Raw genomic sequence first — 24,753 nt, forward strand, 5'->3', positions numbered from 1 at the left:
ATGGAGTCTTCGGAGAACGATGATGCACGGTAGGGATCCTTTTTTGAACTTTTTGTTCTCAAAATCTACTAAGCAAGATTTGCTCTTCAAGGACAAATAATGAAGCAGATTTACAGAATACTGTTTTGATACTTTTAAGGGTCAGAGTGAAGAGCCTTGTGTCTAAATTCTGTGATAAAGAATTGACAGGAATATCGTCTGGCTCTAGCGACAAGAGCAAAAGGTGAGAAGATCTTCCAAATGACAGCGCTACTGAAAAAATATAGAGATATGTCAATTACATGGTGACTTACTGGAAAAGGCTGCAAGTTGTTAGTGCTGTATTTAACCATCTGTTTCAAACCTTAGTAACCCATTACATGCCTTAAGTCTGTGCTTGCTACTCCGATGATTATGCTTCAGATGAATGGTCAATAGAAAATTTGATTATTTTGACACCTCAAGGTGAATGAGTGCACATAAAATCTTTTCAGGTGTCCTCCAGCCCAGCATAACGGCAAAGTGGTTTAATAAACCCATCCAGGCATGAAAACACAGGTGTTGTCTGAGAAATGTAATGCAAAGCATCATCTTCTGATGCCCAAAATATCCAAGTGCATAAACCCAAACAGAAACTAAAAATTAAAAAATCGAAAGTGAATGCAGAATGAACCCCCCCCCAAAACAAAACAGAAAGAAAAAGAAGATGAAAAAACACAAAACGAGTCCACATTCGATTATGAAGCCAAGTCTCCTGGGTGAAGGTCCAGCAAATCATTTATGCTATAACTTAGAAATCTGTACTCTTCTGCTATTTCAGTTTTCCGGTGACATTCACACTGACATGGTTTGATGTAAAAATGAAAATGATCTCTTTCCAGAATCGTTTTCCATCCATACAATTCGCCCGTGAAGGAACACACACTAGTCATGCCTCCTGTACATGCAGCATGATAAAGCAGAGACATTAAGTCCAGAAAAAACTCCAGAAAAAATTTCTATCATAGACCTTTAGTAAGGTTACATCTGTTATATAATCTCCAGTCAAGACTAATGTCTTCGTTTCCTTACAGGAAAAGATTCATGTGATAGAGATGTGGCAAAGGATGGGCAGAGACTGATAAGACCCAGTCAGGCAGTGAAAATAACTGAACACCAGGCATAAACCTTGCAAATGTATTTTGAAACAAAACATGCTCCATGATATGCTGTTATCAGGATTTATGGCCCCCTTAGCAAACCAGAAGGTGCAGGGAGGGCCAACTATAGCAGTACAGTAATATTGCTGGCACTGATAACAATGTTAGAGGACACTGAACCTGACAATATTCAAAACAGCTGCAGTTTGTGAAAAGGAAGCCAAGGTTTCATAAACTCAGACTGAAGACACAAAGGCCAAAGTCCTGTGACTGTTTTGGTACAGAGTTTCAAAATTAAACAGTAACATGCTCACTTACACATTAAAAACGTAGTTTAAGGAAGATGAAAAGATTGCTAACCTCATGCTAAATGTGACAGCCATTTAGCTTATCTTAGCAAAAAGACTCAAAATAGTAGGTAGACACATCCTGCCTACCAATATGCATTCCTCAGGTAAGATCTCAGCATCTCATTTAAGCATGATGCAGTTTAAGGAACTGTACTCTGCTTTGTCAGTTCAACTGAGAGCTTTGACAAAGACTCATTAACTTCCATTTACATGTAATACACATATCAAGTAAGCCCATGTGTGGAGAGATTTGTGTATTATCATATCATGTAATCATTAATTACATTTTTTACATTCATGGATTTTGTGATGTTTTCTCAGTGAGAAAACACCGGGCTCTGCACACTCTGTCTATGCCTCACAGAGTTCCTCCAAAGAAGTACCTCTCCATTTCAGGAAACATCTGTAAGATCTACCTTTGAGCACCCTACTGTAGCAAGCACATTTTAAAGGATGTTTTTTTTCACTAAATCCTTCTTTCTACACAGCAAAAAGACACAATGGTCTAAAAATCAACACCAATCTGACTGTCAGTCAGTGAGCTCTTCCAAAGATGTACCTCTCCATTTCAAGAAACATCTGTAAGACAGATTTTATTATTTTTTCATCTTTGTCTGTGTCTTCTATGTTGTGAGATGTGATGATTCATGTGCTATGTGCTGAGGTGTTTTTTTCAGTTCTCAAACTGATCTCCCTGTTGGAGCTCAGTCTGGGGGGAGTTCTTTTTTTCTCCTCGTCTTTCCTCATGTTGTGCATTTTCCATTGTTATACCTCTATCTATCTATCTATCTATCTATCTATCTATCTATCTATCTATCTATCTATCTATCTATCTATCTATCTATCTATCTATCTATCTATCTATCTATCTATCTATCTATCTATCTATCTATCTATCTATCTATCTATCTATCTGATGGTGAGTTTTCTCTTTCTTCTTCTTCTTCTTTTATTGTCTGTGAAGGTTCTCAGTCATCCAGGTCATCGTAGTCAAAGGAGCTTGCAAAGAAAAGCGTCTGGACTTCTTTAAGTTTACTTGAAGACGTTTCACCTCTCATCCGAGAAGCTTCTTCAGTTCTAAGGTCAAATGGTGGGGGGATACTCCCACTAGGTTTATATCTGGGACTCTTCACCATTTGACCTTAGAACTGAAGAAGCTTCTCGGATGAGAGGTGAAACGTCTTCAAGTAAACTTAAAGAAGTCCAGACGCTTTTCTTTGCAAGCTCCTTTGACTACGATGACCTGGATGACTGAGAACCTTCACAGACATATTGCCGTACATTTTGGGAGGAACACCCTTCAACTGGTGCGGGAGTATGAAAGGGAATCAAGGAAACTAGCAGATTATAGGAACCATCTCCGTTTCAACCTAAGATGTAGACAAAGCAGAGTTGTTCCTAAGAGCCTGCGCCTTGGATCCACTGTCAGGGGATACAGAGCAGACTTGATTCTACAGAGAGCACAAAATCACCTTTTAAGTGAAAGGATAAGACAGGTCCATTTCACCATAGATGCCCTCCAGATCAAGATCAGCCAGACCCTGCAGGAACTGGAAATCCTTCTACCCTCTCCAATCTTAGAAGAGGTTTACAAGTTTGTGGACAAGGCTCAGCGGGCCCAACACTCTAAAGGAAAAGAAAGACAACGCAGGAAATTTCACACCTTGCTTTCAAAAACACACACTCCTCATCCTGAACCTACACAACCCAGAGAAGAAAACACACCTGAAGTCAGTCAGGAGAAATGGGTTAAGAACTTTTCAGACAGGATTCTCACTGAACCTGAAAAGAGAGTATTAGCCAAAGGACTCAATTTTGCCATTTCTCCACAACAGTTTCCCATAGTGGACCTCATCACAGCCACAGAATCTGCCATACGGATTAATAAATTATCACAGACAGAAGCAGAGCAAATCAGGATGAAAGTCTCAGCCACGCTCTCCAGTGCCAAAGTCCCTCCATCCAACCTCACAATACAGGAAAAGAAGGCCGTCGCTTCCCTGAGCAAAGACCACAACATCACTGTTTTACCAGCTGATAAGGGAAGATGCACCGTGGTCCTAAACACTACAGATTACCATACAAAGATCACTACTCTCCTCAGTGACAACAATACCTACGAAGCCTTAAAGCGAGACCCCACAAGCAGCTACAAAAAGAAAGTTATAGTTTGCCTTCAAGACTTTGAAAAGGACAAAATTATTGACCGCCTTACATATCACCGCCTTTACCCAGGGGATGCCATACCCTGCATCTACGGACTTCCTAAAATCCACAAGGAAGCTGTCCCACTCAGACCCATAGTCAGTAGCATAAACTCAGCCACTTATAACATTGCTAAACACCTTGCTACCATCCTTGCTCCTCTTGTGGGGAACACCCCACACCACATCAAGAACTCCACCGACTTCACCGACAAGGTCCAGAAACTTACCCTGGATCCAGATGAAACCATGGTGTCCTTTGATGTAGTCTCTCTCTTCACTTGCATACCCACCACGGAGGCTGTGGAGACTGTCAGAAAACGACTACAAGAAGACAGCTCCTTGGAGGACAGGACCAACTTCACACCCGATCAGATTTGCACACTGTTAGACCTCTGCCTCACCACTACATATTTCAAATACAACGAAGGCTTTTACAGACAAAAACATGGCTGTGCCATGGGCTCCCCCGTGTCACCTATTGTAGCCAACCTTTACATGGAGGAAGTGGAAAGGAAGGCTCTTGGCTCTTTCAAAGGAAGAGTACCCAGCCACTGGTACAGATATGTGGACGACACCTGGGTCAAAATCAAGACACAAGAAGTGGAATCCTTCACTGCGCACATTAACGCTGTGGATAAAAACATCAAGTTCACCAGGGAAGACACAAAGGACAACTGTTTGCCTTTCCTGGACTGTGCTGTGCACATTGAAGAGAACGGCAAACTCAACATCGAAGTTTACCGGAAGCCCACACACACGGACCAGTACCTCCTCTTTGACTCCCATCACCCTTTGGAACACAAACTTGGAGTAATTAGGACCCTACACCACCGGGCAGAACATGTTCCCTCTAAGCCTGAAGGAAAAAAGAAGGAACACACACATGTAAAGGAAGCACTCAAAACGCGCGGCTATCCTAAATGGGCGTTCTTAAAGTCAGCAAAGAGGCACACAAAAGAAGACCAGACACCAACGAGGGAGGATAAGAAGGACAGACGCAACAACATTGTCATCCCCCATGTAGCCGGTGTATCAGAAAAACTTAGGAGAGTTTTCTCCAAGCATGACATCCCGGTGCATTTCAGACCCAGCCACACGCTCAGACAAAAACTGGTTCACCCGAAAGACAAAACGCCAAAACACAGACTTAACAATGTGGTGTATGCTGTACAGTGCAGCGAGGAATGCCCAGACCTCTACATTGGAGAGACCAAACAGCCACTTCACAAGCGCATGGCACAACACAGAAGAGCCACCTCCACAGGACAAGACTCAGCAGTCCATCTGCATCTTAAGGATAAAGGACACTCTTTCGAGGATGCCAATGTTCACATTTTGGACAGAGAGGACAGATGGTTTGAAAGAGGAGTGAAAGAAGCCATCTATGTCCACTGTGAGCGACCATCTTTGAACAGAGGCGGGGGTTTACGACACCAACTCTCTGCCATCTATAATCCAGTTTTGAGATCCCTTCCCAGACGCCTTAACGCCCACTCACATCCTGGGCCATCTGACCTCAGGAATTCGCATGATAAGGTGGGGCCAGGTTTCACAATGAACACACCCGAAACTCTGGCTGATTGGGACCCACACCCAGTTTCACACCTTGGCTCAGGCGATTAGAAGATCATCAGGGGGTCCTTTTGTCCCTCTGTGGGGGGATACTCCCACTAGGTTTATATCTGGGACTCTCCACCATTTGACCTTAGAACTGAAGAAGCTTCTCGGATGAGAGGTGAAACGTCTTCAAGTAAACTTAAAGAAGTCCAGACGCTTCTTCTTTTATTATTACTATTATAACTAGTAGTAGTACTAGTATGACTTAATTATTTTATTTATATTGATTTTTTAGCATTGATAGTGGATTTACAGGGAGTGCAGAATTATTAGGCAAATGAGTATTTTGTCCACATCATCCTCTTCATGCATGTTGTCTTACTCCAAGCTGTATAGGCTCGAAAGCCTACTACCAATTAAGCATATTAGGTGATGTGCATCTCTGTTATGAGAAGGGGTGTGGTCTAATGACATCAACACCCTATATCAGGTGTGCATAATTATTAGGCAAATTCCTTTCCTTTGGCAAAATGGGTCAAAAGAAGGACTTGACAGGCTCAGAAAAGTCAAAAATAGTGAGATATCTTGCAGAGGGATGCAGCAGTCTCAAAATTGCAAAGCTTCTGAAGCGTGATCATCGAACAATCAAGCGTTTCATTCAAAATAGTCAACAGGGTCGCAAGAAGCGTGTGGAAAAACCAAGGCGCAAAATAACTGCCCATGAACTGAGAAAAGTCAAGCGTGCAGCTGCCAAGATGCCACTTGCCACCAGTTTGGCCATATTTCAGAGCTGCAACATCACTGGAGTGCCCAAAAGCACAAGGTGTGCAATACTCAGAGACACGGCCAAGGTAAGAAAGGCTGAAAGACGACCACCACTGAACAAGACACACAAGCTGAAACGTCAAGACTGGGCCAAGAAATATCTCAAGACTGATTTTTCTAAGGTTTTATGGACTGATGAAATGAGAGTGAGTCTTGATGGGCCAGTTGGATGGGCCCGTGGCTGGATTGGTAAAGGGCAGAGAGCTCCAGTCCGACTCAGACGCCAGCAAGGTGGAGTACTGGTTTGGGCTGGTATCATCAAAGATGAGCTTGTGGGGCCTTTTCGGGTTGAGGATGGAGTCGAGCTCAACTCCCAGTCCTACTGCCAGTTTCTGGAAGACACCTTCTTCAAGCAGTGGTACAGGAAGAAGTCTGCATCCTTCAAGAAAAACATGATTTTCATGCAGGACAATGCTCCATCACACGCGTCCAAGTACTCCACAGCGTGGCTGGCAAGAAAGGGTATAAAAGAAGAAAAACTAATGACATGGCCACCTTGTTCACCTGATCTGAACCCCATTGAGAACCTGTGGTCCATCATCAAATGTGAGATTTACAAGGAGGGAAAACATTACACCTCTCTGAACAGTGTCTGGGAGGCTGTGGTTGCTGCTGCACGCAATGTTGATGGTGAACAGATCGAAACACTGACAGAATCCATGGATGGCAGGCTTTTGAGTGTCCTTGCAAAGAAAGGTGGCTATATTGGTCGCTGATTTGTTTTTGTTTTGTTTTTGAATGTCAGAAATGTATATTTGTGAATGTGGAGATGTTATATTGGTTTCACTGGTAAAAATAAATAATTGACATGGGTATATATTTGTTTTTTGTTAAGTTGCCTAATAATTATGCACAGTAATAGTCACCTGCACACACAGATATCCCCCTAAAATAGCTAAAACTAAAAACAAACTAAAAACTACTTCCAAAAACATTCAGCTTTGATATTAATGAGTTTTTTGGGTTCATTGAGAACATGGTTGTTGTTCAATAATAAAATTATTCCTCAAAAATACAACTTGCCTAATAATTCTGCACTCCCTGTATACTGGCATGCCTGATATTTTAAAGGATGCCTCATGTAGTTTTTAATGTAAACTCTGTGATGTTGTTAGTTTTGTTAGAGATTCAAAAATGGTATTATCTTCCCTTAGATGTCTCAGCTGTTTAAAAGACATACAATTTATTGTTACTTTTTTTCTCAGTGAGAAAACACCGGGGTCTGCACACTCTGTCTGTGCATCACAGAGTTCCTCCAAAGACGTACCTCTCCATTTCAAGAAACATCTGTAAGATCTCCCTCTAGCACCCTACTCTGAAGACCTTCCTATTCTTTAAAAATACACAATTTAAAGGTTGTTTTTGTTTCTCATTAAATCCTTTTTTCTACACAGTAAAAAGACACAATGGTCTAAAAATCAACACCAATCTGACTGTCAGTCAGTGAGCTCTTCCAAAGATGTACCTCTCCATTTCAAGAAACATCTGTAAGACAGATTTTATTATTTTTTTTCATGTTTGATGGTGAATTTTCTCTCTTATTTCTTCTTTTATGGTGCTGCTGCTGCTGCTGATTAGTATTAGTAGTAATAGTAGTAGTAGCAGGGCAGCACGGTGGCACGGTGGTTAGCACTGTTGCCGCACAGCAAGAAGGTCCTGAGTTCAATTCCACCATCAGGCCGGGGTCTTTCTGTGTGGAGTTTGCATGTTCTCCCCATGTTTGTGTAGGTTCCCTCCGGGTACTCCGGCTTCCTCCCACCGTCCAAAGACATGCAGCTTGTGGGGATAGGTTAATTGGATAATCCAAATTGCCACTAGGTGTGAATGTGAGTGTGAATGGTTGTCTGTCCCTATGTGTTAGCCCTGCGACAGACTGGCGACCTGTCCAGGGTGTACCCTGCCTTTCGCCCTATGACAGCTGGGATAGGCTCCAGCGCCCCCCGCGACCCTGAAAAGGATAAGCGGAAGCGAATGGATGGATGGAGTAGTAGTATTTATTAATTTATGAGTGATGGATTTTAGACTGGTATGCCTGATATTCTAAAGGATACCTAATCTAACTTTAAATGTAAACTCAGTGATGTAGTTAGTTTTGTTGGATTTTTTTAAAAATGGACAAAATCTGCTGACTGAGTATTTTTATTTTTTTGTCATCTGTTTAAGAGAAATGCATTTTTTTTTCTCAGTCAGGAAACACCGAGGTCTGTCTGTGCATCAGAGAGTTCTTCCAAAGATGTACCTCTCCATTTTAGGAAAGATCAGTAAGGCAGATTTACTCACGATTCTTCTATTATTTTTTACCTTTGATGGTGGATTTTAGACTCAAATGTCTGACGTTATGGTTCCCATACCTGCAAGATTCTAGTTCTTTTTTTATTTATTTTTTAAATTTGCAGTACAGAAGCCCTATAGAAAGCTTGTTGAATTTGTTTCACAGTAAAACAGTAATATATACCAGATTTTAATAAAATTTATTTCTGTGGTTAAACCTTCATTAGTGACAATTTTATTAAAGTTAACTGTGTCTAGCTGGAATGGGTGAAATGTAAACTTTTATCCTTGCACTTTTACTAATAAAAGGGCCAAATAAAGCTTGAACGTCCTAGTCTTTTTGTTGTCTTTCAGAAAAGTATATGGAATGCCAAAATATTGGGGTGGACATATGACTGGTGTTGCGAGTCTTCCCAAGTATGTTTTAAACATTGAAATATAGTAGACAGTATGCCACACAGCATGTCTGTTGAATTAGCTAAATACATGCATAACATTTGCTCTTTGCAATGATTTTTCAGGTTAAACTTAATGGGGCCTACAGCTGCTGTATATCCAGTGAAGACATCTAATATCATTGAGGAGGCTAACTTTTCTCCATGTTTGCTGAAGAGGACTTCCATTGATGACCAACCCCAAAATCAGTAAGACTGTCAAATCTGGCGAGTTTTATTTGAAGCTTTTTGAACTTTTTAAAGCAGGTTGTTGTTAAAATCAGGTTTGAGTAGCCACCAAAACAAAACTGAAAATTCCACCCAGTTAAGAACAACTGACACGTATGTTTGCTAAAGCTAGGAGTATCCAGCTCAATCTGCTCATGCATAAATTTAATTTTGACATTGGAAAGCATAAAAAACATCCAACGCTCAGTTGTTGAGTAAAGCCATCTTGGTAACCAAGCTTCGTACTTCAATGTGTTTAAGCTTGAAAGTCTTGCCCACCTTGTTCATAATTGTGAATCCATGATAAGAAGTAGCTTAACAAATGATGTCATTATTCTTTCAGATTGGAGAGTCCACACTGGGACTATTTTGAACAAGAGACAGAATCAACTTTTGAGGACAACAAAAAGTATGCCAGACTTTATCCCCAGCAGTTTAAATATGATTTGCTGATACTGCTTACAGACTTTTTTTTATTGATGACCTTTCAGAAATGGTGAGCTTTTCCCTAGAAAACTAGGGAACACATGTGAATAGGGCACCTTCCCTGTCGTCTCCAGCTTAGCTACATGCACAGTATATAAACCGTAGAAAGTAGATCCAGTGTATTCATTGCATTGTCATGCAGACCTAAAGTCAGAGACTTTAGATAGTAAAACAACATACCTCCATTGACTTCTTCCTGCTCATATTACAAAGTTTTGAGATAGTTGGAATAACCCCCCCCCTTGCCTTTCAGTCTTCACCAGGATGATCTAGAGAGAGCAGAATCCACAAAGTCATCTACATCAGGTTACTCATCATCTAAAACAAGTGGATCAAGGGATTTCGACTCTGACGTTGAGACTGTTATATATGATAATATGTAAGATAGCTGCTGAATTTCAGTTCATTGATAAAGAAGGCAATGCCAATACTAATCAACCTTTTACTTTTCTGTTTGAAAACAGACAGGTGATCTGTGACATTTGTTGCAAAATTGCTGCTGTGAAGACCTGCCTGACCTGCAACGTTTCCTTCTGTGAGAAGGATGGCCGGCAACACTACAAAGTGGATGCCCTGAATAGACATAAGCTCATAGATGTGTGCAGTGAAGTCGAGAGAAAACGGTGTCTTCATTATGAAAAGTCTCTGGATTTCTTCTGCAGGACTGATCAGATGTCTATTTGCAGCATTTGTGCAGAGGGGAAACACAGGGGACATGACATCACTGAGCACAGGGCATGGAGGACACAACAGGCCGTGAGTCAAGTGAAAAGGTGATATCGAAATCATCGCTGATGTGCTGCATTTTGCTTACAATCGCTATTTAATTACAGTTGTCTGATGATGAAGAACCCGAGGACTATGAAATGCCACACAAAGGTGACTGACACTATCTAATGATTCACTATGGCATCTAAGTAACAATGATCTGTGGCTACAATAAGAAATCAATGGAGAGATTCACCATTTAATGAAGTTTTGACACTTTCCTCTTTTCATATAATTTATATGAAATTAATACAGGGAAAAAGACTATCAAATTTTGTTTGGAAAAGTTCAGTTAGGTTTAGTTCAGTTGAATTTTAAAAGTTATGATAATGTTGGAATCAAAGAAATTCAAATATCTACCTTTTTTTTATCGTTAGGTAAATGAGTACAGCGGAAAGAAAATGTTTTCTTATTTTACATTACATTTTCCAGTGGTGCCCCCTCCTGGTAGGATTCAGTTCCCGTCAGTGAAGCCAAACTCGGTGGTCCTCAGCTGGGGAAACCCAAAGGGACTAGAAGGACCCAAAAGCTTCAGGATCATGTGGAGCTCTTTGCAGAAGGTGGAAGGTCGCTTAGTCATCAAAAATTTTCATAAAATAGAAATAAGCAACCTTGAACTTGGACAACAGTATTTCTTCAGCGTGGCCACAGAAGATGAAGATGGCAATTTAAGCGAATGGGTCACTGCAACTGTCTTCACAGGTAAAATCTGAAAATCCACATCATTTTTAGATTTGCTTCACTGTTCATATTTTAATTGGATTAAACATAATCACTGCTCTCTTGCAGTTGTGCCACCCCCTCGACATTTAACAAAAGAGCACTCCGATGCTATATCTCTGACCTTGAAATGGATGGATGGAGAAAAAATGGAGGGAATTCCTCAACAATTTCTTATAGCTGTTGAAAGTCCAGGAAAAGAGCCTCTGGTGATACACACCCATGATTACGGCAAAAAAGTCTCTGATTTAGAACCAGACACAAAGTACACCATCTCTGTCTCAACAGTGGTGAATGATAGGTGCAGCGAGCCAATTTCTATCTGCACACACACAGGTGAGATGATGTTAAAGCACTTGCTTTTTAATTAATTTTTTTAATGTCAACTATATAGACATATTTGATATATTTGGAGGACAGCAGAGACAGTGGTGAGGTGTGCGGTAAGAGTGAGAGATGAGTTAAAAGCAGTGTTGGGAAGGTTACTTTTAAAATGTATTCCACTACAGATTACAGAATACATGCCCCAAAATATATTTTGTAACAAGCTTTTTACAACTACATGAATGTACTATTGCTGTGTGATTTATTACTATTACTGAAGGATACTCGTCATACCAATACCAACTGTATTTTTAAATCTTAATATAAAATGAGTAACAGTAGGGTGGACATTAGGTAAGGCTGCACTTTTTGCAGCGATCTCGTATATAAAACAGGTCCGCGGCTCCGAACCGTAGTAAAGGGACTTCTGGCTAATACGTTGGGTTCCGTGTCGGGCTCGTAGCCGAAAACGAGCTTTACTTTGTTGTTTGGGTCAACTTTGCTAGCGAGAGACAGAGAGAGGCGTTGAAAGGCTGCTTCAATGGAACTTATTGTTTTGGAGGAAAACACGAATATAGTGTACAGTCGAGTCTTAATAGCTTACTTACAACTGGACTACACTGCCCATAAGGCTGCATTCTTTAGGGCTATGCCTGTAACACTTTGCTTGTTGCCTTCATATTAAATAATTTTTTGAAGAATAATTAAAAAAAAAAAAATCTTAACATCATTATGCGGGCCACAAGTAGAGGTGACATGGGCCGCGAGATTGAGACACAGGCATTAGAGCCTCTTAATGCCTGTTTTGTTTGGGTTTCCACCAGCGTGGAATTACCAAAAATAGGGCACAGCCTAACACATGAAACAGGAAAAGACCGCCGTGTACTCCATTTATTTCAGCAAAGTAACTGTATTCTGAATACCACCTCTTTAAACGGTAACTGTAACGGAATACAGTTACTCATATTTTGTATTTTAAATACGTAACACCGGTACATGTATTCCATTACTCCCCAACACTGGTTAAAAGTGGTGCTGCGATTGGTGTTTTCAGTGGTGATGGACAGACTGACAGATGAGGTCAGGCAGGGGTCTCTGTGGACTACGATGTTTGCAGACAACAGTGTGGTCTGTAGTGAGACAAGGGAGCAGGTGAAGAGAACCTGGAGAGGTGAAGGTATGCACTTCAGAAAGGAAAATGAACGTTAGCAGAAGGAAGAAAGAATATGTGAGGAGGCAGATGGCCTTAGACTGTCATGTTTTGTTATTAAGGCATTCTGCTTCACTTGTTTTAAATTTAAAATAAATGCCATTAAATTGCCAGGTTTTAGCTTGACTTGAGGTTGATGTAAGGCAGTTATGAATTATATATGTTTTGTGTTGGTTACCAGCCCTTCACACTAAAGCTTTACCATGATCCACTCACTATCTTAGTATGTTATCATGTGTCCTCTGTGGGTATCTTGATGCTCGGTTGTGAAAAATAAACTAGTGCTGTCAGCGTTAATCTCGTTAAAATGGCGTTAATGCCATAACCACATTAACGCGGCGTTAATAAGCTAACTGTGCTAACACGTTTACGCCGTGAAGCCCCACGCATGGGGTGATCCGCGATAACTCGCTAACTGAGATTTGCCGTGTTAATGTGGTTATGGCGTTAACGTCATTTTGACAAGATTAACGCTGACAGCACTAGAATAAATGCATCATAATCAGTAAAAATGACCTAGTACACTTACTGGTTTCTTTTGTTAATTCACAGAGCCAAGTCTAAGGCAGGTGTTGTCAAAGATTGGACTGGAAGACCAGTATGACACCAAGCTCACACTTAGCACTGTCCTGGAGATTAATCAGTATGATCGATCACAGAGGAAACCAAAATCCGCAAGGGCAGTTCCTGAGGCCTTTTTAAAGCAACTCGTGTTGCTGAATACAAATGCTAGAAGTGCCACATGTGTGTCTCAAGATGAGGACAAGTGCAATGCTATCAATCTTTTGGACTTGGTAACTGCACTGTTCCTTTGTTCAGACAGTGCTCTTCAGCAGGACTTGGTCCTGAAAATGTCACTCTGTCAGTTTGCTGTCCCGCTCTTGCTTCCAAACTCTGAAACAAGAGAAATCACAATGATGCTGTGGTCTATGCGCGACATTGTCCGAACTTTCAGACCCTCTCAGCAGGCGTTCCTAAAGTCATACTGTGATGAAAGACTTGTGCTGTCTGATATTCCTTTGGTATCGTTTGTCAGGCTGGGAAAAACATCTTTGTCCAAATCTCAGATGTTGAACAAGTTGCTGTGCAACAATCAGCAGATTCATCACACATTTTGTCACCATATCATGGCATGTTGTGATGTTCCCAGAAGAATTTCAGATGGACTGGTGGAAATCAGCTGGTACCTCCCGTGTGGGAACAGGAAGATAGATAAATTCACAGAACCATTGGCTTTTACCAATCTGAGAGGAGATATCAAGGCATCTGAAAGACAATTTGCATTCCTCTGTCAGGCATCTGCAGCTGTTTACATCTACTATGATGAATCAGAAACTAATTACTTCAAGCATCTGGAAGGAAAACATCTGGAAGCAAATATCTTTTTGATAAGCAGCACACAGGGAAAAAGCTATAGACTCAAACAACTGACTGTGAACCCAAGATTAAAGATGACTGATATTAGTCAGATTAAAAAGACTGATACAGAACTACTAAAGGCACTCCAGGAATCAGTCTCTAAAATGCTAGTAAGCCCCCAAACCAAAAAAGTGTCATTGGCAGATTTGGCTTACACAGCTCACTGTTGTCAGATTCTCGTTGATGAGGATAGGGATGAATGCCAGGCTGCTTGGGAGAATGCGAGTAAAATCACTGCAAAGGTAACTAACATCTCTGAATTCAAAGACAAGCAACTGCCTTATCAGGGAAACATCTGGAAAGCAATTTCATGGGTGGAAACTGAGTGCTGGAGGCTACGTAAAGTTGGAAACAATAACCCTGACAATTACTGCGAGTCCATAAAAGAAAAAGAGAAAGAGCTGAGGAACAAGCAGCGAAGTTTTGAGATGACAACTGCAGTGGAACGCTTCCACCATGGGATGACAACCTCAGAGATTCAACGCTACCATTTTCTCAAATGGCTGGAAATGGATCTGGATAACCTGTTCAGGCATCAACTGTCAGCTCTCCAGGATCGATACAAAGAGCTTAGGCAGAAATCTCTCGAGGAAACAAAAGAAATTGTGGAAACTGACAACCAAATTTCAGCTTGCTCTTTAAGAGTAGTCCACTTTGTCAGAGAGTGTGGGCAGCTGTATAATAATGTGAGTTGCCTGCCAGAATACAGTCGTCAGAGAAAAAACATCGAACAGCTTCCTGGACAGTGTGCTCAGATGATGCTTGATGGTTTCCCTCTTGAGCTTGTTGATGGAGATGCAGCAAACATCCCAATAAAATGGATCAGCCAGGTACTTACTGAATTGCACAACATCATGAATTCCAGTAGCAAGCTTAAGGTCATCACAGTCATTGGAGCTGAAAATTCAGGTAAATCAACTTTGCTCAACACCATGTTTGGGGTCAGGTTTGCCGTCAACGTGGGTACATGCACCAGAGGGGCATTCATACAGCTGATCAGTGTCAGTAAAGATATCAGGAAAGAGCTGGGCTGTGACTGCATCATGCTCATTGATACAGAGGGCCTGAAGCCACATCGGATGGTTCGTGATGATCACAGCCATGAACGTGACAAAGAAGTTGCGAGCCTTGCAGTGGCACTCAGTGATGTTGTAGTTGTCAGTATTTCCAACGACAGCTCCAGAGAGAAAGACCTCTGGGAAATGGTGTGTCATGCTTTTGCAAGGCTGAAGGGTGTTAGCAAGAAGAAGCCATTGTGTCATTTTGTACATACAAACATGTATGACATGCCTGCTTTGGAGCAGCTGAAGAGAAGTAAAGAGCTGATGGAACAGCTCAATGAAATGATCGGAAAAGATGTTAAAATGAAGAAGGCCAACATCAATAAGCTCTCAGATGTGATCAAGTTTGATCTAAACAATTGGAGCTGGTACATTCCTCCAGTGTGGGATGGGACTCCACCAATGGCTCCTGTCAATGTTGGCTACAGTGCAACTGTCTATACTTTGAAAAAGGTTCTAATAAATGACCTCCAAAAGTGCCCGGAACGAGGGGATCTAATTCAATTCATCGGGAAGGTAGAGCAATTCTGGAAGACTGTGTAAAGAAAATACATGAAACTGATATGGACTTAGTGTATGGCCATAAGCTATCTGACCACAAAAAAGTATTTATTTTCAATATTGTTCACTTATTTTTGTTATTTACAATGTGTTTTCTGAGTCATTAAACGCTGTACAAATGAAACATCAAAGAGTTATATATGCATACTGTGTATGCTTACATAAAATAACCATGTACTATGAGGCAGGTTGTCAGTTAAATTTCACCAAGAGGAAAAATGGTGCAAGGATATGAAACTGATATTCACTGTGTGGTAGACACAAATCACTAGTAAATGTTCTGAAACAGGTATCAAAAAGATATTAAAAATATTGTTTCAGATGCTACTCTGTATAATAAATATTGTAACTCATAACAAAGCATTCATGTTTTCTATGTGTATTAGATATTTCACAGTTAACGCATTCAAGTTTAAGATGAAGATTCTATAAGTGGCATTAAAATATTGAAATTCAGAAAATACATTTTTACATTCATATTAATGTTTCAACAAACTTGTAGATACTAAACTGCATAGTTAGTGACCAATTCACCCAAATTACAAATACAATAAAGAAACAGAAAATACATCTTATAATTGAAGTTTCACAGTATCTAGTCAGTGCAAACAGGATCTTATTTTTTCAGGCTTTTAAATGCAATTCTTCTGCAAATTCATATGAATATAAACTTTTAAAGACACCATAGGTTTGGTCTATTCCCGCTGAAATATCACTCTCATCTCTCGTTACACACATGATACATATTAGATTTATACAACAGTAACACATTTAAGGGATTTTTATAACAGGTTTTGCACGTAACTGAAAAAACACCAAGATGTCTTTGTACATGTGAGAAAAACATTAACAGTCCGTAGTCTTGCCAGTGTTGTGTTTAGTGCAGTAGTGTGAGGTTTACTGAAGAATCAACGAGACATCATTCTCACAAACTCTGTGGAAAGAGAGAATATATTTGCATTGTTTGTTGGGAAAAGGGCACTACCACAGTCATCCACAGTCATCTTAAAAATCTTTAAAAAGATTATATCATCCCTAATTGTATTACCCCCCCACCCACACACACACACACACACACACAAACACACCACCACCACCGATCTTAACTAAGAGATAAATTGTATCACCTTCAAAGTCCACCTGTCCATCCCCGTTGAGGTCAACATCTCGCAGGATCTCATCAATCTCGCGGTGGTTGAGCTGCTCACCCATTAGCTTCTTCATGGCTTCCCTCAGCTCTCCAAGGCTGATCTGACCATCGCCATCAGAGTCAAACTAGAAAGCAGAATGGAAGGACTTTAAAAGGAAAATAAGCATTTAAAAAAAGCAAAACAAAAACATTTTGGAGTGTCAGTTTGAGGGAAGGCCTACTCAGGTTAAGCTGGGCATACACTGTGCTATTTTTGGCCCATTTTGAGATGATTTTTCAGTCGTGTGACAGTTTTGGGGATCGGCCCGAATTTCACCTTAATCGTGAGTCGTGCATCGTGTAGTATACATGGGGTAACGAGAAGCGATTAACACCTCACGACCAGCTCCCAATTATCAATCGTTTGGTCACAAGAAAATCAAACCTGTTTGAAATCCTGTCGGCCCTCATGAGGGTGTCAACGCAGCCTCTCACACTGCGCATGCGCAAACAGAAATGAAAGTAGAAAGACTTTTAGCATGGCAGTGCAGAGTGTGATCTGGACACAAGTGATGGAGGCACAACCTGTAGAACTTTGGCAAGCTCATCTGAGCCTTTTCGATGTGGCCTCACAAAATTATCATGGCCGCACCAACCATGAAAAGAGTTGGATGGACATTGCAGCCGCCTGGTCAATGTTTTTCATTAGCAATTCAGCAAAGTTGATGGTGGTGGTGTGTGTGTCTGTATCAGTTAAAGAGGGAGAGGGAGAGCGAGAGACAGATTTTGTGCTATAAGCTTCATGTTATGGACACACAGTGTGAGCACTCAGGTCGCATCAGAGCATCGGGCCGTATAGTGTGAGACCCTGCATTGCCACCTACAAACTTGTCACCCCTGTGATTCAATCGTACAGTTTGAGCAGGAGCTGAATAACGCAACTGAAAAAAATCGCACAGTGTATGCCCAGCTTTAGCATGACTGAGGTATGGACCTCAGCCATTTGTTGCACCTTAAATAGCATACATTAGGAGAAAAAAATGTGGACTGCATTCATTTCTAAACCCTAGTTTAGGCCTGGATATGGTTTTCTGTTTTGCTAAAATAAAATTGCAGACCTCTTTGAAGGCGTCCCGTAACTCTTTAACCCCAATCATGTCTGCAGTCTCTGCAAGCATTTTGGGGCCCATCAGTTCCACAAAATCCTCAAAATCCACTCTGCCACCACCTAGAAGAAAGATAAATATGCATGCATAGTATATACAAGTAAATAACAAATTGGATTATTTACTGAAGATTCAGTTGTACTGAGTTAATTGTGCATGCATATAAGACAGAGCTTAGCAGATCCACACCAATATGTTATAGACAGTAATAAGAGCATACTGGTAGTGATGTGAAAATATCCAATGAAAACTGCCCACTGCAGCCATTAGCTGTGTTGTTCATGCATGCTCTTTTCTTCCTGTTTGTGAAGAACTCCACCATTGTTTGTTTCCTGTTCACGCCAATTTTTTTAACCAGTCAGGATTCTAAGTACACATATCATTATTGTTGCAGGGCTTTGACCTGGAGTGCTGAAGGCCTGCAGTCTGAGAGAAAAGTGCTCTGTTAGGATAATACATTACTATAACGTCTTTAAAATATGATGATGCCTTAATATTTAAGATGTATATGTGATTATATGTAAAGAAGAATTTTAAATTCCATTTTGAATTTAACAGGAAGGCAATGAAGAAATATGGTCTCACTTTCTAGTCCCAGTTAGTACTCTTGCTGCAGCATTCTGGATCAACTGAATTTTGATTAACTCAGGTAGGTTTTAGAGTCACCTGACAATAATGAATTACAGAAGTCCAGCCTAGAAGAAACAGATGCATTAAGTAGTTTTTCAGCATCACACTGAGACAGAGGATGTTCCTAATTTTAACAATGTTATACAAATGAATAATAGCAGTGCTATATATGTGGTTAATGTGCACATTGAAGAATGTGTCTTGAGCCTAGATTCATTGTAGTGTTGCCGGAGGCCAAGGTAATGCCACCATGTTTCTAAGAGTTTTAGGACCAGGTCTTAAACTACAATTACTGAGGTAATTGTACCATCTATGCATACATGCATCTTCTTGTACTTACCCAATTTAGGGTAAGCACAAGAAGATGCATGTATGCACAGATGGTACAATTACCTCAGTTTTGTCTGAATTTAAAAGTAGGAAATTAAAGGTTATCCAGGCATTTATCTTTTTAAGACATGTCTGTAATTTAACAAGTTTATTTGTATCATCTGGCTTTATGGTTAATTAAAACTGGGTATCATCTGCATAGGAATGAAAATGGAGTGTTTTATAATAATACTGTAAGGGAAGCATCTATAATGTAAAAAGTTATGGTCCTAGCACATAACCCGGTGGAACTGTGATTAACATTTGCATGTGAGGAAGACTCGCCATTTGTGAGCACAAACTGTACTGCAGTGATTCAAACCACTGCAGTACAGTTCCTAAGAAGATGATTCATTATTCATTCATTCATCAATCATTGCTAGTTAATATAAGGAGAACATTTTGGCAGTTCATCAGACTTAACAGATTTATAGGTGAAGAAAGGACAAACAGACATTTTGGACATCAACTGCTTTGCAGTTCTGCTTTATCCTGGTGCTCCTTCACTGGTCTTCCGAGTGAAAGATTTTAGGGAATTACAGAATTATCTGTCTGTGTTCAGGACTCACAGATTTGCTGGCTGAGTTCGATAAGTTCCATCTCTGTTGGCATGTATCCCATAGTCCTCATGCACTCGCCCAGGTCCTTACAGCTGATGAAGCCATCCTTATCTTTGTCAAATTCCCTGAAGGCCTCACGCAACTCTGCAAGTAGAACACATCAATACAGATTATGCGAAATATTTGCCGTTGGGCAAAAGTATGACAGAGTACATTTGCTTTCTTGAGAAAACAAGACACAGTTTCAGTCTCAGCTGCCCTGGATCAGTGAGTGTACATTGAGATGGGGATGGGGTATCTGTCTGAGTGCTTTTTTTAATACTTCCAAATTGCTTTAGTTTTTATTTGAATTATTTTTGACTTGTTGTTAGTATGACATAGTAAAAAAATAATTTTTCAATAATGTTTCACGAACTTCTCTGTTTTCTGTGACATGCTGGATACAATCTTTGGACCAAATGACTGATTTCTGTCTTATCAGTGCTTGAAGATGATCACAGTTTGTTGGCAACACTGTGCACTGTAAATATTCAATATTTTTTTTGCATAAATATGATATTTTTGCCCCCAATAAAATTCTTTAAAACTTATGAAATACTTATGGTCGTTCATCATTATATCAATAAAAATGTAAAAACAGAAACTGAAGCAGCAAAGATTGTGAAACATTATATTTTTAAATTGCTCCTGGGACTTTCTATTTCATTTGCAAACTTTTTATTTTTGCATCACTTTCTTATGAGGCATTAATGTTTTGAATGAGCTTTTAAACTTTCATCTCATTATTTGCATGGAGCCTTTCTTTTTTCTTTCTTCTTCAATCTTACATTTAAGTACTCATTATAACACTGAGTACTTTGCGCTCCGCTGCCTGTTGTTTGTGAATAGTGTGACATGGATGATTGCAGTCCATATCCAAACTTGTCCAAATAAAATTAACCTGAACCTGAACAGATGGTGACACAGATCCCCCTGTCACCATTAAATCATTGCAGAAGAAATATATCAAGTTTCTACTACACTAAACCAAAGTCATAGAATCTATATTTAAAATAGAAATGACATTTTCATGTGCATGTACGCTGTTAAATTGTGAGCCACTACTGAGGAATAGAAGCGATGTATGAGTGGAAGTTAAATTGTGAAGGATTATTCCTCCCTGTGAAAGATAATCCTTCACTTTGTTCTTACACATTTCAATGCAAGACAGGGAAATTAAAAAAAAATGTTCACAGTTAAACAGAAGGTTTGAAAGGAAGGTAGATGAAAAAGAACATAGTGGAATGAATGGACTGAGAGACAAGGTGAGGATTTGGATTAAGAATCTGTACCTTCCATCTCTTCTGGTCGTAGATCTCTGTCCTGCGGTGGTGTGGAAGAAGAAAGGGCATACATAAAGAAAATGAATAGTCAGACAAATCTGCTCTATTTCACTCACACAAAATGCTGGAAACATTTTTGCTTCTTGTGCTTTTACTCCTCCACTCCTCTCAATCCTGTGAAACATTTTTTTTGTTCTACGTTCATCTGCTCAGCCAGAGATTCTATTAGAGGATTATTGGGTTTTTGATCTGACTGACCCTAATAGCCTTTTTAGTTGAAAACTGCTGCTACACAGGAGCATTCATGTCCAGTCTCATTCTGCCCGTGTTGGAGAAAGTCTGCTGTGCATATGCTCCACAACAAGCTTTTGAAATACAATGTACTAACAGCAGATTCATAATGACATACCACCTAAAAGATCTACCTTCCAAACATGCAGCATGTAACAAAGTTATAAGAAAGAAAGAAAAATGAATTACATCATATGCTGAGTAAACTGGTGAAATATTGAATTGCCACTTTAAGAAATAAAGTGAAAATGAAATCATAGAAATAAGAGTGGGTTATGACTTAAACTAAAAATTAATGCAGTAACAAACACATGCATAATTTCTTTAGTGATTAATAAAATATTCTAATTCTGATTCTGATTCAACATAAAACACCATTTACGGTTGATGTTGAATTGGCTAAAGGAATGCAAGGTGACACCAGGATAAATTTGTACGTGATGTGTTCTTCGAGATTGTGACATCATCAGCAGGAATAATACAGCCCTGGATTAGAGGATGCAGGGGAGCAAACAGTAGCAGGGAGATTACAGCGGTAAATTGTATTACAAATCATGAAGGCTTATCGGTTTTTCATTTCTCTATCTGCCAGCAATTTTTTTTTCTCATCTGCATCTGCAGTCCAGCTGGCTTTTGATTAAACGAACATTAACACACCTGCACAGGCTGAACAGAAAAACGTGTACCACTTTTTTTTTTTTTTTTGTACCTTTTGCTAAAATTTGTGACAGATTTATCCACAGACAAAGGCAATGGTTTTCTCCTACCTTTGTTTTTTTGTGGCCCATTACCAATCTACAACAGTTACTACTGCTAAATCGTGACTTTAGAAGACAGCAGAAACTGAGCAACAATAAAAGTTTATGAAGGAAGGCATGTAGCACGACACAACAGGATGAAAATGCCACGAGATTTAGGTTTAAATCTTATGTGAGACAAGTTTTCCTTTCAGTCCTCGTTTGCTTAGGTTTAGCCAAAAAAAAAAAAAAAAAAAAAAAAAAACTTGATTGGGGTTCAAGTTATGATTTGGGTTGAAATAAACCCATTTACAAGATTAAGCACAGGTTATAGAACTCAGTTTTATCAGTGTCAACACAGTCCCCATCTAAAGTTAATAACGAGATTTCACATTCATTCATTCATTCATTCATTCATTCATATGCAAGAGAATTGACCTGGCCACTTTGAAATATAACTATGATGGTAGTTAAACTTACAGATAGCATTGCTAATACTGCTAAAAAAAATGTATATAAAAATTAAGACAAAATATGAAGTCATGTTTTGTGAAGTTGCATTTTGGATTTTTGAACCCAGAGATGATGAACAACGTTGATCTGATTATGGAAACACAGACACTGTACACTCTTATGTTAGTGATTTGTCAACCTCAAGGTAGGCCTGCCCTAAAACACACCCTGCTTATTTGTGTATTATACCTTAATTAGGACTAAAATGTATAAAATGAACATTATGTTGCAATTGTAGCTGTGCAATTGAGAAAATGAACTACAGAAAGCGTTTAAGAGGTCAGAGATCAAGTGTGTAACACAGTGACTGTAATGGACTTCAGTATTAACAAACTTACTCTGTGCTGCTCACTATTAGAAAGAATGCAGGTTTAAGACACTAAGACATTGGCTTCCCTTTTTAGACTAGTCTATCTTTTATGTAGTCTTTACTCAAAATGACAATATTCTGATTTGATTAATTTAAGATTTGCTGAAGTTGGCTGGAAAATAAGTTTGCCTGTATTAACACAAGATTTTCAAAAATATCAAAATTTATCAAAATTATTTGCCTGTTTACACATTCGGCAGATTCAAAGCAACATTTTTTTTTATCACACAGTATGGAGTAATGTTTCTGAAAGACTAATGTTCACTCTTCCTTTAGCTTGTTTTTTGGTGTCTGACTGAAATATCAAGCTGTTTGTCTGCTGAATGCTCCACTACATGCACTTGATGGTTGCCTGCTGTGGCTGAAAATGTGGCATATGAAATGAGTGAGGCTGGATCAAGACATAGTCCAAACTCCTGAGGAAAATTACCTAGCTTTTTAGCTGCTAAACGCCTCACTATATTCAGAAAGCAGTTCCTTGTTGGTGCTGTGAAAGTGGTGTACAGAAGGTTTATCAGTGTATTTCCTCTGGAAACAGCTGTCCACTGCAGCTGGTGCAACTTGCGTGTCATAAAAGCAAAGCAATCAGCTAAAACGTCTTATAAATCTTAAGCGAACTGCAGAGACTGAGTGTGGAACTGCAAGGGACCAGCCATTTGTTCAATTGTTATCATATACTGCTTGCTGTGAAAGACATGCTAATGTAAACTGCAAATTTAGTTGCAGTGACTCTGCAAGGCTGTAGTTAAATATATCAATAGACTATTTCAAATCACACACCCAAAAAGATTTTTTAGGGTGAGAGGAGGGGTACACCGCGGTCTGTTATACGGCTAACACAGAGAGACAGATTTTAGCATTCTCACAGAAACTCGCATTCACCTTACGACCAATACAGCAAAGAAAATAGTATTTACATAACCACATTCTGAATACTCTTTTTTCATACTTTTACACTTCTTGCCCATTTTCACTTCAAATGGCATCCAGTATCACCTCTGATCATACACCACTGTCCTAAGAGCGCTTTTAAACTAGTTCCTTGTCTGTGTCATTTCCACTTTCCCCATGTATGACATTAATTTGTAATAAGAGGTGCGCATAGAAGACACCAAGACTATAAAGGTACCTGAATTTGGACAAATTTTTGTGTCACGTATCAGGTCTCGTTATCATTATCCTTCTTTTATAGCTGTGAAAAAACGTAGTTTTATATGTTTCAACAGTTTTTATTTCTTATTTCATTTTAATTATTTGCTGATTTTTTGTTTTTGTTTTTGTTTTTCGTTAATTTTAGTTCGAGGTTTAGTGATTATTATCTTTTAATTATAATATGAAGTGTTTTTTTTCATGGGTAGTCACAGCCTTTGATGTTTAGATGTCTATCTCACTAAGCTCAACTGACATGAGAATGACCAAAACATGTCCTTTCTCACATGTTTTTATTCAATTTAGTTTGGCTATTTGTGTAAAAAGTCATTTCAGTGTACAATAACTTTACTCAAAATAATAGAATACATATAAGTTTGTAAGTAAGAGGTCCTCAGAACATTTTAAAACATTTCTATAGATATGATTGAATGTTAGTGAATATAGGGTAAGTGGATGCAGTCACAGTTTGATTTCGTGATTGGTGGAGATGAAGGGCAGAGGAGCCGTGACGATGACCTCAGCTTTACCTTAACCTTCCTTTGGATGGCACTTTGGAAATGGATGGATGAAAGGATTTATGGGAGATTTTGGCAATGACAATTCTGGCAGTTCTGTATGTTTGTGTGGTGTGTATTTGTAGTGTGGGTAAATACATACAAGCTGACTTTGGGCGAAGCCCTGTCTGAGGAAGATACATGCAGGCCCCACTATGTTATGCAGCATGTTGCAGTTCTTAACCAGAGCGCACAGGGGTTCATCAAACTCACGCTCGTTCCCTCCTTCCTCCTCATCCTCTGTGTCCATCTCCCCTGCACCACCCAGTCCCCCCAGCATGGCAGCAGCCAATGGGGCACCACTTTGTTCTATGGGTGACATTACCTTAGGGGAGAGGAACCAATCGGATTATGAAACACATAAAGCTATTACCTAAATTTTGGCAAATTTGCCATTTTTTGTACTGTTACAGACATTTTC

The 24,753-nt window shown here is 39.6% G+C and overlaps 2 protein-coding genes across 3 annotated transcripts in view; one reads left to right on the plus strand and one right to left on the minus strand.

Annotated features, from left to right (window-relative positions):
* Positions 1-15,521, plus strand: LOC146384917 (up-regulator of cell proliferation-like). The gene is made up of 16 exons (XM_084930379.1): positions 1-29; positions 140-223; positions 1,790-1,873; positions 1,957-2,049; positions 7,263-7,346; positions 7,452-7,544; positions 8,244-8,318; positions 8,683-8,745; positions 8,850-8,972; positions 9,334-9,399; positions 9,730-9,855; positions 9,941-10,232; positions 10,310-10,355; positions 10,677-10,946; positions 11,034-11,300; positions 13,051-15,521. Exons 1-16 carry the CDS (start codon positions 1-3, stop codon positions 15,519-15,521), a joined length of 4,266 nt encoding a protein of 1,421 aa, XP_084786505.1.
* Positions 13,027-24,753, minus strand: part of cabp2a (calcium binding protein 2a) — a 23,128-nt gene continuing 11,401 nt past the window's right edge. Inside the window, exons 2-7 of one of the 2 annotated variants that reach the window (XM_084930385.1) lie at positions 24,436-24,657; positions 20,725-20,755; positions 19,403-19,537; positions 17,787-17,896; positions 16,667-16,814; positions 13,027-16,473 (exon numbers count right to left, since the gene is read on the minus strand). In XM_084930385.1, coding sequence (XP_084786511.1) covers positions 16,448-16,473; positions 16,667-16,814; positions 17,787-17,896; positions 19,403-19,537; positions 20,725-20,755; positions 24,436-24,657 — 672 coding nt within the window. In that variant the 3' untranslated portion in view covers positions 13,027-16,447. The remainder of the gene's footprint in view (positions 16,474-16,666; positions 16,815-17,786; positions 17,897-19,402; positions 19,538-20,724; positions 20,756-24,435; positions 24,658-24,753) is intronic. The other variant, XM_084930386.1, reaches the window with a different exon arrangement.

The sequence above is a fragment of the Perissodus microlepis genome, chromosome 6 (genome assembly GCF_051167445.1).
Source record: "Perissodus microlepis isolate ML-2025 ecotype Zambia chromosome 6, ASM5116744v1, whole genome shotgun sequence".
NCBI classification, from domain to species: domain Eukaryota; kingdom Metazoa; phylum Chordata; class Actinopteri; order Cichliformes; family Cichlidae; genus Perissodus; species Perissodus microlepis.